Source organism: Crocuta crocuta, unplaced genomic scaffold (genome assembly GCF_008692635.1).
Source record: "Crocuta crocuta isolate KB4526 unplaced genomic scaffold, BGI_CrCroc_1.0 scaffold59, whole genome shotgun sequence".
NCBI lineage: Eukaryota > Metazoa > Chordata > Mammalia > Carnivora > Hyaenidae > Crocuta > Crocuta crocuta.
This window is the reverse complement of record NW_027551578.1, coordinates 4232982-4249751: the sequence shown is the minus strand read 5'-3', so window position 1 is coordinate 4249751 and position 16770 is coordinate 4232982. Positions and strand designations below refer to the sequence as shown.

Here is a 16770-nt window from a genome sequence, read left to right as displayed (position 1 = left end):
CCAACCATGTAGCGTCACCTTGTGGCCAGAAGAGGTAAACCCCATGCTAAATGAAAAACGATTTCATTCTTTCAAAATGAATTAGGACTATAGCAGATTTTTGGGGTGTTTTAACAGGAATCTTCTATTAAGTGCCATAAGGTAAATAAACGTGTAACTAAAATTCTCAGAAAAGAGAAAATCCAAAGAGTGCAATTCAGGAACAATATAAATGTAGCAAAAATAGATATATTTGGTCTGCTTTGAATGAAGACAAGATATTGGGAAAACACAATTTGAGAAGAAAAGCAGGAGTGAAAGCGACCTCAGGAATCCTGAGATATTTGCTTTAATCAGCTTACCACTGAAGAGTAAAGAATCATTGGAATGATTTATTTTTTTTCTCCCAAGTTTATTCTCCATCAGTTTCTCATTAGCCATGTCCCTCCCACGGCTCCGGGGGAATCAGTGACTATTAACTAGGATAACACAGGTAAGAAGGCTGATAGAGCTATGACCTGGAGAAAGCCCACACCGGGTACCTCTCTGAATTTTTCTATCGTCTACGCTTGAAAGCAGAAGACTCATCATACATAAAACAGTCTATTTTAAATTGTGTGTGACCCACAAGACAGCACACAGTCCGTGGCCCCTCCCCAAGTTACGCTTCAGCTGAAAAGCAAACATCTGAAGAGAACCTGAAAAAGGATCTTTTTTCCCTCCAGAGAGGCCAAAGGTAAAGAGAGGAAGGACCCACACACAGCCTGGTCCCACTTCATCGAACCAAATAACCAATAATGTATACTGTGTACTCATGACGGCCACATATCAGCAATCAACTGAGGGCATTGGCAATAATCTGAAAAGTCACATTATGCTGGGAGGCTTCCAGTACTTCGCAATAAGTAACTTTACAAGACAATTTATACATACTTTATATAAAATAAAACTGCTGTTGGGGCCCCTGGGTTGCTCAGCTGGTTGAGCTTCTGACTTTAGCTCAGATCAGGATCTCACAGTTTGTGAGTTGGAGCCCCGTGTTGGGCTCTGTGCTGACAGCTCAGAGCTGGAGCCTGCTTCAGATTCTGTGTCTCCTTCTCTCTCTCTCTGTCCCTCCCCCACTCTCACTCTGTCTCTCTCTCTCAAAAATAAATTAAAAAAACATTAAATATGGGGGCAGATAGGCTATTTGTTTTTTCCTTAAATCAGGTGTAATATGTAACATTAAATAATTTAATTTCATAAGTTGATATATGTTTGCTATTTTCTATTCTGTTTAGTTTCTTTTAACACGCTACAATGTTTAAAAATAGCACCGTTAATGTTTAAAAATGTCACCGTGTTTTAAAATCCAGGAGGTCTAAAAATGAACCAGTAAATCTAGGAAGCTTCTAGAAATATTTATATCTCAGGTGAAAACTAGCAGGCGTGGGGCGCCTGGGTGGCTTAGTCGGTTAAGCGTCCGACTTTCGCTTAGGTCATGATCTCGCGGTTCGTGGGTTCGAGCCCCGCGTCGGGCTCTGTGCTGACAGCCAGCTCAGAGCCTGGAGCCTGTTTCAGAGTCTGTGACTCCCTCTCTCTCTGACCCTCCCCTGCTCACGCTGTCCCTCTCTCTCTCTCTCTCCTAGAAATTAAAAACAAACAAACAAACAAACAACTAGTAGGCGTATAATGGAAGCAGCTGCTCTATTTTGTGGAAGGTGCAGACAGCATCGTCAATGTCCCAAATGCACCCAGTTACCAGATGCGTGATAGGGGTCCTTGTGGAAGCAACTTAATGACAAAACAGCAATAGTTTTGTTGCTCACGATTTTCACCGGGCCGTGCAAGGTGGTTCAGGGCCATCAGCTGAAAAGGAAGTCTGCGTTATTTCGAAAGGAGTAAACCGATTAATCCATTAACATGAGAGCCTCCCGAGAGCTAACTATTCAGCGCACAACGCACGCGCTGCGCGCCTGATGCTGTGTTGCACGTGAATGACCATGAACTGAAGCAAGCCAGCGAAGATACTTACTTGTGCAATGCCTTAAAACCTCATCCTGCTACCTCTTCCCAAAGAAGCCGATTGCAAAACACCAAGACGAAATCATACCTGAGGGTAGGCTGATGCGATGTCCATCTTTGAGCTTTAACCGACTCCTCCTGAACTTTCCCTTCCTCTTCTTGACATTGGGCTTCTCCTGGTTTAACTGGAATATCAGAATGTTGAGCTCCCGCTCGAGCACGTCGATCTCCCGTTCCGCCAGCTGCTGCTCCCGCCGCTTCAGCAGCGCCTCCTGGGACTTCTGCTGCAGGGCGGCCCGCGTCAGCTCCTCCTCGCGGGACCGCAGCTCCTGGGGCACAGAGCACGCGGGTGTAAGCAAGGAGCGGGGCTTCCTCTTCTCCGGCTCAGCCCCCCGCCCCGGCCACCCCAGTGCTCCTGGGGCAGCAGCCCTGGCAATGGGGGCAGTGGGAGCTAAGAGCTCTCTAGCGCAGCACTGACTCAGACTACAACCAAAGCCTTGCACAGGCTCTGCCTGTGGTCTCATGGTCCCCAAAAGGCATCACCAATTTTTCGACCCCGACTTTAACATTTCTCCCTCCTCACCGCTGTCCCTCACAATCACCTGACACAAAGTGTTCAGTCGCATAAGGCAACAGAGCGCAGAGGTGAACGACCCTTCTTTCAAATAGAGTCGAACGGTAAGGCTTGACTGATTAAAGGAGAATTATTCTACCTACAAAAGACGGCAGTTCAGATCTCTCCACCTGGGAAGAACTTCGTTGGCTTGAGGATTTGCGTAGGTGTTAAAACATCATGGTAGAGAGAGGAAAGGGAAAAGCAAAGCTAATGGTTAGACGTCAGCTGAAGGCCCATCAGAAATGAAGATGAGCATCCCTAAAATTGGAAGCCACTGGAAAATGAACTTTTCAGGACCCACAAACGAATGCGAAGGATCACTTCTGACACAGATCGCATGAATTAGCTCATGAAAGCTGCTCTGTCACAATGCTTACTGATTAAAAGTCTAACTTCTACAACTTGGTTTTGCTTTCAGAATTATTTAGCTTCATAAAAAACCTATGAATTAAAGAATACAGTTAATCCTTGAAGAATGTTGACTTGGGAGCATCGACCCTCCCCACCCCCACTTTGCCATCAAAAATCCATATACGTAACTTTTGACTCCTGGAAACTTAACCACGAATAATACCCTACTATTGCCAGGAAGCCTTACCAATGACATAGGCAATTAACACGTTATTTTTGTATATGCATTATATAGCATATTCTTACCATAAACAAAGCTAGAGAAAAGAAAATGTTATTAGTAACAATGAAAAGAAGATATATTTATGGTCCTGTACTGTATTTATTGAAAAAAGTCCACATATAAGTGGACCCACATAGTTCAAACCTGGACTGTTCAAGGATCAACCGTTCCTATTAGGAAAAAAGTACCCAATAGGAAGACCAAGAACTCTATCAAGTTTTAAAATCACACCTCCATCCTTATTTCATTTCTATAAAATGTTCTCTTCTTCACCAGAGACATAAATGTTCCTTCTAGTGCTGAACTTCTTTCTCTTCTTGATTACCCAGCTACTCAATCAAGCAGTCACACAGAATTCAAGGTATTTGCAAACTTTTATTTATGCTCCTCCAGAAAATTTAATCTTAGACTATCCTAACACCAGAATCTTTGTTAGAAACTATAGAGCTTTGGGCTAGGAGCTCTGAGAGCTCTGAGTACTGGGCAAAAATGTCATACTTTACATAAGCAAGCCAACTTGATATAGCCTACCTCAAGAATACTGATACAGGAAAAAACACTGTAAAACAGAGGCTCATGGAAGAAAACAGAGCTGAGGCACGGGATTAAATGTCAACTCAAGTCTGCTAATCCCTTGGACTTTTTATAGAAGGGCTCAGAAAATACTTGGAGGCTGTCAGTACAATTATCATAGAGGAAAACACAGAAGATCCTCATTCTGTAAATAAATATAATGATACCAAGAAGAGACTGAGGAGCTCTAGAAAATAAAAAAAAATTATTTATTCAGATCCAATGAATTCTGAATTAATTGCAAATTTACCAAAGTGGGTTGAAATTCACCTCTGAAACATCCCCTAAATTTAATTTTTCTAAACAAACTTTACAAAAGTGCAAAAGATTTACTTAAGGCCAGTTGATAGTCAAGTCACTTCTGCTAATATGTACCAGCTGATTCTTATTTATAACCAGATCAGTATTTCTTCATTACATTATGCCAGACACAAACTACTATTTATTATGTGAAAGGAAAAGGAAATGAAGAAAAGGCTACATATTAGGAAAAAATTCTGAAATCCCTTATATAACTGATGGCTTTTTCCAACCAGTTTGTCCAAACTGGAGATCTTACTGTCATATATTTGGGGACAGAAGACACTTCCAATTTCTAACTCATTACTGTCTGCCCTGTTATTAAGATATTACTTTTCAGCGGTGGTGATATCAATCCAATTAGCCATTGTGGAATGAAATGGCATAAGGAACAGATAAGGCCAGCAAATTCAATTAGGCTTTTTGTGTGTTACTACTACAATAATTGAAGAAGAAATCGTTTTTAATTCTGGGGCCCAGATGAAAATGAGATCCCCTGGCGATGGCTTTATAAATTAAAAAAGAAAGAAAAAAAAGTCACTCGCCCAGGACTTCTTAAGAGAGAAAAAAGATAAGATCAGAGAGAAAGCAGCCAAAGTACTCTTCCTTCTGAATGAATTTTAAGACGTTCAAAAGTAAGAGGAAAAACAAAAGGGCTGGAGTGTTAGAACCCCTTTGAATACTTTGAAATTATGAAGCATAAACAAAAATTCCTTTGGTTGCTGAGATTTCTAAGCAGTAATATTTGTTTAATTGCTTGGCACAGGGCAGCCTAGTAATGGCAAATCCAGATTCCTGGCAGGAGATGTTAATCATTAATGGTGGCATGCCTTCCAATGGTGGTTCAAAAACAGGTGCATGGACCCAGTGCACAAAGACAGACACACAGAGATAAGAAGCCAGGAATTTAGGGAGGAACTGATAGCTGTGGAGGCTACAGTTTACTGAATAACGCAGAGCAGAGCCAAGTTACTGACCATTAATTCCAAGTCTGACGCCTCCTACCTTAAGCAATCAGTGAATAAGAAAGGGAGATAGTGCACGTACGAACACTGCGCTCTTGACTCTGTCGAGAAAGAGGCAAATAGAAGAAATCTTTGAGCAAAATACAAATATAAAAACACCCAAGAAGCCATAGATAGCCTCTTTAATTTTCAGTCGAAGCCTCACAAGATCCCATAAATGCGGTATTTGAAGGAACACGGTGCAAACATCACATGAAAAGCAAAAGCACAAAGAAACCACTGGAGGACGGCTCAAAAATGATTCCAAAGAATAATAAAGAAACTACTATAAACCCCTAAATGGAGAAAGGGAAGACACGCATTCTTGAAGCATGCTTTTTGACTTTTACACAACATATAGCGAGAGTTAATTCACTGGATATCCTTCTATCTTGCAGCGTCATAATGACCAATAATCTAAAATAAATAAACTAGATAAAAATCATAGTTATTAATAATGTCACCCTAAATTTAAAATCCTGTGACTTCTTTTAATTTTCCTCTAAGTTCACTCCCATGCCCCAAAATCTTTTTTTATTTTTTTTAATATTTGCTGTTAAACATCTAATCTTAGAATTCCTGAAAACGATTTGGGGAAGTGCAAAAAAAAAAAAAAAGAAAAAAGAAAATCAGTGTTCTTCTCTACCATTTTAAGTCAACAAGATGTATTAAAGTTTCCAAGAAAACATATTAACAGTATTGCTAAAAGTAATCCTTCGATGAAATACAAGATTTACAAAGTAAGCCGGCCAGTCATTTTCAAGCATTTTCCTGCTCAGAGGAGCCCAGTTTCCCGAATGCCTGGGCCAGGGATTGGCAGCGGCTGTTGAAGCTGCTCTGGTTCGAATCAAAGCCACCGCTTTCTTTGGCACTTGCCAAGTAATGGGCACCGGTCTGAGCACTGTGCACACACCACCTGGTAAGCCCCATACCACCCCAGGGAGCCAGCAGTGTGACTGTGACCTTCAATGGGGAGGAGGTCAGCAGGCAGGGAACAGCCCCTCCGGGTCCAGCCAGCTGTCTGGCTGAGACTGCTATGGATTTTGGCACTCGGCTAAAAACTTATATTTAAAAAAAGGGAGGCGTGGGTCTATCATTGTTTTTAGAATCGAGGGAAGGAAGCTGAATGCAGTCTACTGAGCCGCCGTCTGCTCTAAGCGTCAGGAAAACTGTTGATTCCGGGCCCACGTTTTAAGCCCTGGAGCTCTGACCCAAGAGGTCTTACTTCCAAACTCTGCAACGCGAAGCACATCTCCTCCCTCCGAGGAGGCAGACCCTGCAATTACCATTCCCTTCTGTGCCCCTTCTGTTCTTTGCTCAGACTTGATTTCCAGCTCCTCCTCTGCCTTCCAGGCCATCTTCCTTGGGGGGCTCTTTAAAACCTGGTGCCGACAATCAGACCCACTGTCTAAGGTTGTATCTGACTGTTTTGTATTTTCCAGCTTACAAAATAGTGAAAAATCTAAGAAGGGGCTGAATTNCAAAAAAAAAAAAAAAAAAAAAAAGTGACTTCAGCCTTTACATACTTTGAACTTTATTTTAATCATTTAAAATTAGGTAATATTTAAAGTATACCACAATTAGAGAGAACAGCAAATACCCCTACACTCACCGTCAATACTTAACAGATGCTAAGGTTTTACCCCATCCGTCTCAGATCTGCTCACGTCTCCCATGCAGCATGCTCTAAACTCTACCCTCTCTCTCTTCTTTTAAAAAAATTTTTTTAAAACAACGTTTTATTTATTTCACAGACAGAGAGAGAGAGAGACAGCATGAGCAGGGGTGGGTCAGAGAAAGGGAGACACAGAATCTGAAGCAAGCTCCAGGCTCTGAGCTGTCAGCACAGAGCCTGAGGCGGGGCTTGAACCCATGAACCGTGAGATCATGGCCTGAGCTGAAGCTGGGCGCTTAACCGACTGAGCCACCCAGGCGCCCCTACCCTCTCCCTCTTCTTATCTGCTGTTCCTCGGTTGCCCCGTAACCCTCCCTTATCCATACCTCCGTCTTTCTGTACATCTGAAGGGCACTGGTTCGTGTGTTTTATCAATTTACATAACTGGTGTCTAGCGTAACTATTTGTCCACAACTCGCTTTTTCCACTCAATCTTATGTTTGAGATTTATCCACATTGAAACATGTAGCTGGAATTCATTCATTTTGATTGGTTTGCAGATTTCCAGTTTGAATCAATACTGAATATACTGAATCAGTCTACAGTAGTTTGGGTGTCTATTCCCTGTTCATGGACACTGACCAATCCCAGGTTTTCGCTATCACAAATCATGCTTCAGAGAACAACCAAAACTTCCTTGTGCACACATGTGGGCATCTCTCAAGAACACATAAGTAAAAGGTAAGCAGCTGAGTTGGAAACCTCTCTGATGGCATAAGATTCAGAAAAGATTTATAATGTGCGCTTCTAAATTCCCTGTTTCCCTTGAGAGAGTAATAAGGGTAACGATAATCACTAATATCACTCACTTATTAGAATACACATTAGGAGCATATTAAGAAACTTTGCGTGGGTTAATTTCATGTATTTATTTACTATCTACCATGGGCTGAGTACTTTGTTCAATGTTGTGGATGAGAATGACCAAGCATAAGATAGTGTAGTTGATTAACGTATTATCTAGCAGAAATGGCAGGCCAAGAACACGTAAGCGAGCTAATACTGAAGTCGGACTCAGAGCCAGCTCAGTGTGGGCTGCCGTGACACAGCTTATCTGGTGCATGAGGGTGAGGGAAGGCAGCTACGAAGGACTCACAGTAAAGGAGCCAGCGATTGTGAGGTTGGATGAGAAGCTAAGGAGGGGACAGTATTATGGACAGAGAAGAGAATGTATATGGAGACCAAAGGTCAAGAGCGTGGCATCAGAGGAAGTGCACGGAATTCATGGCCGGTTGTGACAAAGCGAGACTAAATATGGAAGGACAAAGGAAATCTATAAGGGACAGAAATTGGCCACTGAAAGATGCTCGGATTTGCACTGTAGAAGGGCCACTGGAGGTGGTGGTGAGGGGACTGACTTGGGGAACAAGTCTGAACGCAGGGTAACCTGGGAAGATGCTGTTGCAGTGACGCAGGTGGTAAGTGAGGACCACAGGGATTGGGGGTGGGATTCCCACTGATGGTCTCGGTCACAGAGGGGACCACCAGAAACATCTTCAAAGACTCTGGAGACTGGGCGCCTATGAGAACAGTAAGCAATCCGTTTGTCACAGAAAGAAGAAAGCAGAATGAAGGAAGAAGATTGGGTAGGGGGTGAGGGGTACATTCTGACTTCAATGTTTGGCTGGAAAACGGTGCCGAGATGCATGTGCAGCCCCTTTTAAAAACCTGTCCACAAGATCCCAAGATCCTGGCATTCTAAGGGCCTCAAGAAAACAGACCGTTGGATCCATTTTTGTGCCCCAGGATGCTAACACTGTTCCTAGCACACAGTACATGGTCCATACATGTTTGCTGGGGAAAAGCAAACCAGAACATAACCTTGAAACTCAGAACAGTTTCACCATAGTCACATTTTTAAATTCTAAGTATTTTTTAGAAAACAATTTGCATGTTGGGGAACACCCGTGACGGGCCTTGTATTAATTCCCAATTCAGTGAGACAACAGTAGACGGAAGCTTCTCAAAGACAGAATCCGGGCATGCAATACCTTGGTATCATGCACAGTATTATAAATACTGGCTCAACAAATGTTTATGCACATATATTCAAGCCACAGCTTGTGAGTCCCTCTTTGCACTTGGGTTGACCATAGGCCTTTAGTATTATGGGCAATATAAAAGTCTAGAGATGTAGTACAGAGCCTCACCGCACAAGTCCAAGTTACTCAAACATGGGGGAAAGATTCTCAGCCGTGTTTTAATATTATAAATTTGAATTGGCAGGTGGGCTCTTTATTAGCAAAGCGTAACTGCCCTCTTAAAAAGGATTCTACTATTTTAGAAGCACACATGTAAGAGGCATAAAAAAATTCCTTCCTGGTCAATTGCATGGCTTTGTAAAGGTTATCAAAAAATCACAGTGTTGTACTTTAGCCCAGACATTTATTGCACATATGACAGAACTTAACCTCGTGGATAATTATACACTTCAGACGAGCAGAATAAAGCTTGATTCATCAAAATGCTCAAGTACTACAAAAGTGTTTTCAAAAAAAAAAAATAAGTACTGCCACTGTAGCACAGAACCAGGCTATAAAGTTGGGGTTCTTAGGGACCGTGAAGTCATTGTGTCACCAAAGGAGACCAATCAGCAATTGCACTCGCTTCCCAACCAGTCTGCCTTCCAACTGGCTGTGTAGTTTTACTTCTCCTATTTCACTCTGTATGTGGTGGCATATATGCAACTTCAGCACGTTTCACGTAGATGTATATTTAGTGCTTCTTCTCAAAATAAACAAACCAACCAGAACTTAACTCATCATACTAAAAGTTTCGAAAATCACACACTTTCCCAGTTTCTCCAACAAAGCAATTCCTTGGAGATGAAAGGGTGCGTGTTTGTGAGTGTGTGTGTGTGTGTGTGTGTGTGTGTGTGTTTTAGGGAGGTCGCCTAGCATAAGAAACGCTTTAAAAGATAGAGTCAGAAACTTTAAAAAGACACCTTTGAGACAAACTGTGACATTTGAATACAGAGTATTATATGACAGTAAGGAATTACTGCTACTTTTTGCGATAATAATGGCAAGAAAGTTATTTCTAAAATTCTTACCAGAGACGCATGTTTAAGATTTAAGGGGAAAAGGACATGAGTTGAGGATTTAAAGTATTCCATTAAAAAAAGATGATAATGGGAAAAAGATCTGTATAAAATGACAAAACACCGACAATTACTAAAGCTGGTGAATTTATGCAAAGGGTTCAGTATGCTAGGCTCTCTTCTTTAAAAAAATTTTTGTTTACTTTTGAAAATTTCCCTACGAAAAGATAGTTTCTTTTCCAACTATACATTTTGAGGACACTTGTGTTTTGTTTCATCTTAGCCGGAAGATAAGAATCAATAACTATTCACGTCTGAAAATCTTTTACAATAATGCTAACAGTGCTCTTGACTCGTGTTTTCCATAATCCTCAAAGAACATCTTGGGCAATGAATGTATCTCTCTCACCTTTTCCTTGGTTCTCAGTTCATCAAACATTTGCTGAATTTCTAGCTTCCAGTCATCTTGCATGGAATGAAAAGACTCCTGGGGCATATCAGTCATAACTGCCTTTTCGATAGCAGTCAGTTGTTCAAGGATTAAGGCAAATGATGGACGGATGTGAGGGTCCTGTTGCCAGCACTCTGAAATAAACCAGAACCATATTAATTCCATATCTTAGCATCGGCCGGATTTTCAGCCCATGTTGATGGTGTCTGCTGAAGATCTGAAAAATCAACTGATGCTGATTTTGAAAATTTTATTTTACACAGTGCCCAAGTCAGTGGCGTGTATAATATTTGCTGCTAGGTAAGGCTCTTGTTCTTTCTCTTATACATTTTTTTAAATGTTTTATTTTTACTTTTTTGAGACAGAGAGAGACAGAGCTTGAGTGGGGGTGGGGCAGGAGAGAGAGGGAATCACAGAATCTGAAGCAGGCTCCAGGCTCTCAGCGGACAGCAGAGCCCAACATGGGGCTCGAACCCACAGACTGTGAGATCATGACCTGAGCCAAAGTCGGCCGCCCAACCGACTGAGCCACCCAGGCGCCCCTTGTTCTTTCTCTTATATGACACAAAAGCTGGATGTGTACGTTCCATGCCTTACCATGAGCTGTGTGTACCAAGGGCCTATGCTGCCCTGACCGGGTAATTTACAGAGTTCTAGAAGCTGACCCAAGAAAACTGAAATCTCTAAAATGCTATAATCACATGAGAGGTTCTAAGAAATGGCCTCATAATGAAGGAAGGTAACTAGCTGCTTACAGAAGGAGTTAGTTAATTTTTAAAAGATAAGCATCAACTAGATAAGGCCATGGCAAAACCAAGCCGGTTAAGATCGTAAAACATTTCTGATCATTAGGTAGGATTTAAAATAGCAGAATGGAGCCAACTAAATTCTGTCTTTGAACTCTACTGGTGTACACGGGGAAAACTTTATTACCATTCGGTTGGATTCTGTACATAAATGAGTCACTGATAAAACTGGATTGTTTTTGAAAAAGTTACTTAATCCATCAATACTTTACCTGACATCTGAGAGTGGAGAAAAGGTTTCTGATTCATAAAATGGTACCGTTGCTTAAAAGCATTTGAAAATTAGAATCACAGAAAAGTACCCTTTTGGATACAAATTAACACAGATATTTTCCTGAGCGATTCCCCTTTCTTCCATAGACACACAAAACAGAGGCGCACAGATACCTTTCATGAGCTTGGCAAACGGCTCAGGGCAGGTGGATGGAATGGGCAAAGTGAGCTTGTTGACGGCTACCCCGTAGGCCACAGCAAGCCCATCGATGCCACGGTAGGGGACTTCTCCTGTGAGCAGCTCCCACAGCAGGACTCCATAGCTGGAAAGCAAAATTGCCATGAAGTTAAATGGGTCAAAGGGTGTCTTCTTCTTCCAAACACAAGTGGTGGCATCAGAACCTTCATCCAGCTCCGATTAAAAATCTTCTCTTCTGGGGCACCTGGGTGGCTTAGTCGGTTAAGCGTCCGACTTTCGCTTGGGTCATGATCTCGCGGTTTGTGGGTTCGAGCCCCGCGTCGGGCTTTGTGCTGACTGCCAGCTCAGAGCCTGGAGCCTGTTTCAGTCTGTGACTCCCTCTCTCTCTGACCCTCCCCTGCTCATGCTGTCTCTCTCTCTCCTAGAAATAAATAAAACATTTAAAAAAATTAAAAAAAAAATCTTCTCTTCTGGGGCGCCTGGGTAGCTCAGTCGGTTGAGCGCTGGGCTCTCTTGTCAGGAGGCTGAAGACTAGCCCCACAGAAATCTCGTGCTATACCCTACAGGACTTAGATGGAGCTATGTTGTGTGTTTTTACTTATTTTTCATTATTTTAAAAAAATTTTTATGTTTATTTAGTTTTGAGACAGAGACAGAGCATGAGCGGGGGAGGGGCAGAGAAAGAGGGAGACAACAGAATCTGAAGTGGGCTCCAGGCTCCGAGCTGTCAGCAGCACAGAGCCTGATGCGGGGCTCGAACCCACAAACCGTGAGATCTTGACCTGAGCTGAAGTCGGCTGCTTAACCGACTGAGCCACCCAGGCAGCCCCATGTTGGCTATTTTTAAATGGTGGTCTTGAAATTGTTTCTCTTTCTGCCTTTCCCTTTATATTTTAAGAGATGTGTTACTAATATTTCTACCATATTGCTTAATTGTAATGGACCAGAAAAAAAAAAAATCAGCCTGGGCCTCCCTGTGCCTGCTGGTGGGACAAAACATCTCTTTTCTGTAACTCTGTATCCATTAGTGCCTTAGTTTCCCTTTATATTTTTTAAAACATGAAGTACCAATTATCTTTTGTTAAGACATGAAATATCAGAGCTGCTCCAGACATCCCATTTGATTTTTAATGGAAACACACAGGCAGGTGAGGGACAGTCATGTTTGTTCTTTTTTAATTCTACTAACATAATGAGTACAGTCCTCTTTACTTTTCTAATCTTTGAAAAAAGTATTAACTTTACATTAAAAAAAAACACTTGAAATTTAGAGTGGTAATTTAATTCTCATTTCTTATGTTTGCTGCTTCTATGTAACATGTAAACACAGTTTTAAAGATAGCAGACAGAAAAATAGGTCTAAAGAAAAGACAGACAGCTCAGAATAACACCAAAAATGCACTTAACTTTGGCAATGGACTTGCTTTCTGAGTCTCATTTGCTTATTTTCTGATCGAAAGAGATGTGGGGACTCAGAGCATCATAAATAGACTATAGCAAGCCCTTTCTGAAGGCGTGGTCTGCAAACAGAGCTGGAAACTCTCTGGATTCCAGGTTCAGGTCACCCCGGATATGATAACCTCTCATTCACCGACTTCTTCACTCATGCCTACTGGACGCTAGACTATACACTGAAAATGTTCAGAATAAGAAGGTAGCCATGGCGGGATGTTCCCAATCAGTGGGGCCTTAGGCATTCTCTCCCTGTTTGAGTCCTGAGGCCCCGGAGTCCAGAGCTCCTTCCATGAGTAGGCGGAGGAACAGGGCACCAGTGAAAGACAACTGGATCTTGACTCAGCAGACTGGAGTGCGAGTTTCGGGAGTATCACTTAGCTTACTAGCTATGTCTCCGCTCGCACAACACTTAACAGGTAATCGTGAATTAGCTGATCTATAAAACAACAGTGACATCTGTCCTGCCATTTCAAAGCACTGTTTTATATTGGAAAAAAGGGGGATCTCTAATGCAGTGCTTGTAAATTATATATGTAATGCTGTAACTATTAGCAATTAAGTGGAAGCCAGAATTTTCCAAAGGTAATTACCTGCTTGGTGTCATAAAAAGTATCTACATTATGGTGCATTCTCAGAGAAACTTTAATTCCAAGAGGAAGTAAACTTCACTTATAGATCAATCAACAAAAATCAAGTCAGAGGAGGAGACAAAAAAAAAATCCCTTAAAATAACTGAAAACTGTCTAAATTCAAAGCCACTTCCTTGCTATTCCCATTAGCACATAACAGAATGAAAACAAACAGTAACAATGACATAACTTTGCTTGTTGGGAGTTTCAACGAACGAGTAACTCAAGACAGGTCCTTTTTCTAGAGAGCAGAGGGCTTATGTTAAGAACTGATATGAAGAGGTAGAACTATTTCAATGGGACTATGTGTAGAATGTAATGCATATACTTCTGTTCTCTGAAAATGGATAGGATACGGTATAAATAAAGCCATCTCCTAAGAGTTCAATGGCCTGATGAGCCAGGATGGTGTTAGCAGGACTCTGGCTCGCAGCCTGGGATGGGAGTGTACTACTTCCCAGCTTTATAACCCTGAGATTTCTTAACGTCTCAGTGCCGTGTGGTTACCTATTCTGTGGAGGTGCAGTGATCACAGGAGATATTGTAAAAATTCAATGACAACTGTTTAAGTTCCTTTCTGGTGTAATAGCCAGTAAGGAAGAAGGACGGTGAGAGACGATCAGTCCACTTACTAGTTAATGTACTCGTGCACATGCTAGTATACTCATCTACTGCACAGAGTGAGGTCATGTCTCTTGAATGACATTATTTTTACAGGAAAGGAGATGCTGAGGCAAAGGAATGTGGAGTTCAGAGAGGGGCCTTCCCACCCCTCTGCATCCTGACATCCAAGGACTCAAGAGTATGGCTGAGTGTATGAATGCATTCTGCAGGGGTGTGGGATGTTTGGTTCCACAACTAGGCAGCTTGAGAGGTCAGCAGTTTCTAGTCCTTTCCATAGCGTTTCATGTTATTCTTCCATCACCTACTTTGTTTTCAGCTGCCAACTTTTACCAGCTTGGTATCCCTCTCCCCCTTCTAACTAGCTGCTTTTACTGGAAATCAAAACAGAGTTAGAAATAAATAGATTTTGAGAGAAGATCTCTCCAAGGAGTATATGGACCTAAGGACCCCTATTTTGGCTAGCTTTTGTTTTTTTTTTTTTTTTTTTTTTTTTTTTTTGCTTATCTCCTGATTCTTCTCTGTTTACAATAGATGCAGTTGCTATAAAGCATTTATACAGATAGTCCAGCATTTACACAGCTTGTAATTATACGGTTTATAAGAGAAGCACACAAAATGAAAGGGTTATAGCCTTAAGTAATGTTACTTGGAATGTAAAATTGGTCCTGATGTACTTACCAGCTTTTAGAGTCCTGAAGTAGAATTTCTCAATAGAATCACCTCTTTCAATGGAGTATTTTGGTATTATCATTTGGCCAAAAAACTACTGTGAGTAAATCAAGAAAAACACATTTCATGTTTCCTAACAACACATCTGCTCAGTCTCCACCAGCAGAGAGTCTAATTCATTAAGTGAGGGATGAAGTTCAAGCACTTGTGGTTTTCAAAAACAGTCCTAAGACACTCTGGAACCCCAACCCAGTTGATAAATTCCTTAAAAGTCCTAAGTAGAACAATTCAGTTCTATTTAAAATGTGGAGGATAAGCTTTAAATTAAAAGAAATAACCTTAGACCTTCTAGTAACAGAAAGTCTGTCACTAACTGGATGTGTGAATGGGAGAGAGTAATTTCTGCAGTATCCAATGATTAAAAGGGGAAAACAATTTTTGTGGATCCCAAATTCGGAAGTTGGGTCTGAGTTCCAATCGCAGTTTTGCTACCAAACAGATAGAAACTCTTAGCAAGTGACACTTCTCTCAGCTAGACTTTTTATTGTGTAAAAAACAAAACAAAACAAAACAAAAAAAAAACCCTGGAGTTTTAATCATTTCACAAACTACTAAGATGGCTGGAGTCAAAAAAGAATCTGAGATGGGGCACCTGGGTGGCTTAGGCGGTTGAGCGTCCGACTTTCGCTTAGGTCATGATCTCGCGGTTTGTGGGTTCGAGCCCCACGTGGGGCTCTGTGCTGGCTGCTAGCTCAGAGCCTGGAGCCTGTTTCGGAGTCTGTGTCTCCCTCTCTTACTGACCCTCCCCTGCTCACGCTGTCTCTCTCTCTCTCCTAGAAATAAATAAAAATATTAAAAAAAAAAAAAAAGAATCTGAGAACAACAAGTGTTGGCAAGGATGTGGAGAAGTCAGTAGCCGAGACGCTGATCGTGGATGCAAACAGGTGCTTTAGAAAACGATCTGGTGGTCCTTGAACGATGACCACGCATGGAATTACCACATGGTCCAGGGGCTTGCTCCCTAGGTATGGACCCAAGAGAACTGAAAACCTACATCCTCACAAACACTTGTTCATGATTGTCCACAGCAGCATTATGCAGAATCGTCAAAGAGAGGAAACGACTCAAGCTCGTCACCTGATTGATGGACAAACAAAAGATGGCAATCGGCCCAATGGAAGATTATTTGGCTATAAAGAAGGATATCCTGACCTGTTCTACAACTTGAACCTTGAAACCATGAGGCTAATTGAAAACGCCAGTCATAGAGGGCCATGTGTCGTGTGCCTACATCTACAGGAAATGCCCAGAATAGGCAAATCCAAAGATACAAAATGTAGATTAGCAGTTGCCTGGGGCGGGGAGGGATAGGGGTCCAGAGTGATGGCTGAGGTGCACAGGATTTCTTTTTTGGATTATGAAAATGTTCTAAAAATTGTACTGATAGATATGCAATTCTAGTAATATGCTAAAAGCCATTGAACTGTACATTTCAATGGGTGGACTGTGTGGTATGCAAATCATATCTAAAAAACAGTAAAAGAAATCTAGAATTTTAACACTAGCTACAGAAGATGATCTTTAAATAAAGGTATGTAAGCTCTTGGCACATTGTAACTGTTGAACATACTGATTCTTCTTTGTTGTTCTATTACTGATAGCATATTTGTGCCTCGATGAGACATAGCTGAATGGAAAATCTAGCTAACCTGGGAACCCATTCACTCCAGCCCTCCATCCTCAAACTAGAAGCTTTAATCTTTAGATGATACAAACTATGAAATGAAGGAGTGGATCTGAATTTGGTTCTCAAAGTCCTTCCGTGCTATTATTGTCTGTAAATCATGAGACATCAACATTTTACTTAAAAAAAAAAAGTAAACACGTACTATTGTTTAT

The 16770-nt window shown here is 41.6% G+C and overlaps 1 protein-coding gene across 2 annotated transcripts in view; it reads right to left on the bottom strand.

Annotated features, from left to right (window-relative positions):
* Window positions 1–16770, bottom strand: part of MAP3K21 (mitogen-activated protein kinase kinase kinase 21) — a 51374-nt gene that overhangs the window by 17033 nt on the left and 17571 nt on the right. For both annotated transcript variants that reach the window (XM_077751680.1, XM_077751681.1), the window contains exons 3-5: window positions 11470–11618; window positions 10235–10410; window positions 2072–2312 (exon numbers count right to left, since the gene is read on the bottom strand). In XM_077751680.1, coding sequence (XP_077607806.1) covers window positions 2072–2312; window positions 10235–10410; window positions 11470–11618 — 566 coding nt within the window. The remainder of the gene's footprint in view (window positions 1–2071; window positions 2313–10234; window positions 10411–11469; window positions 11619–16770) is intronic.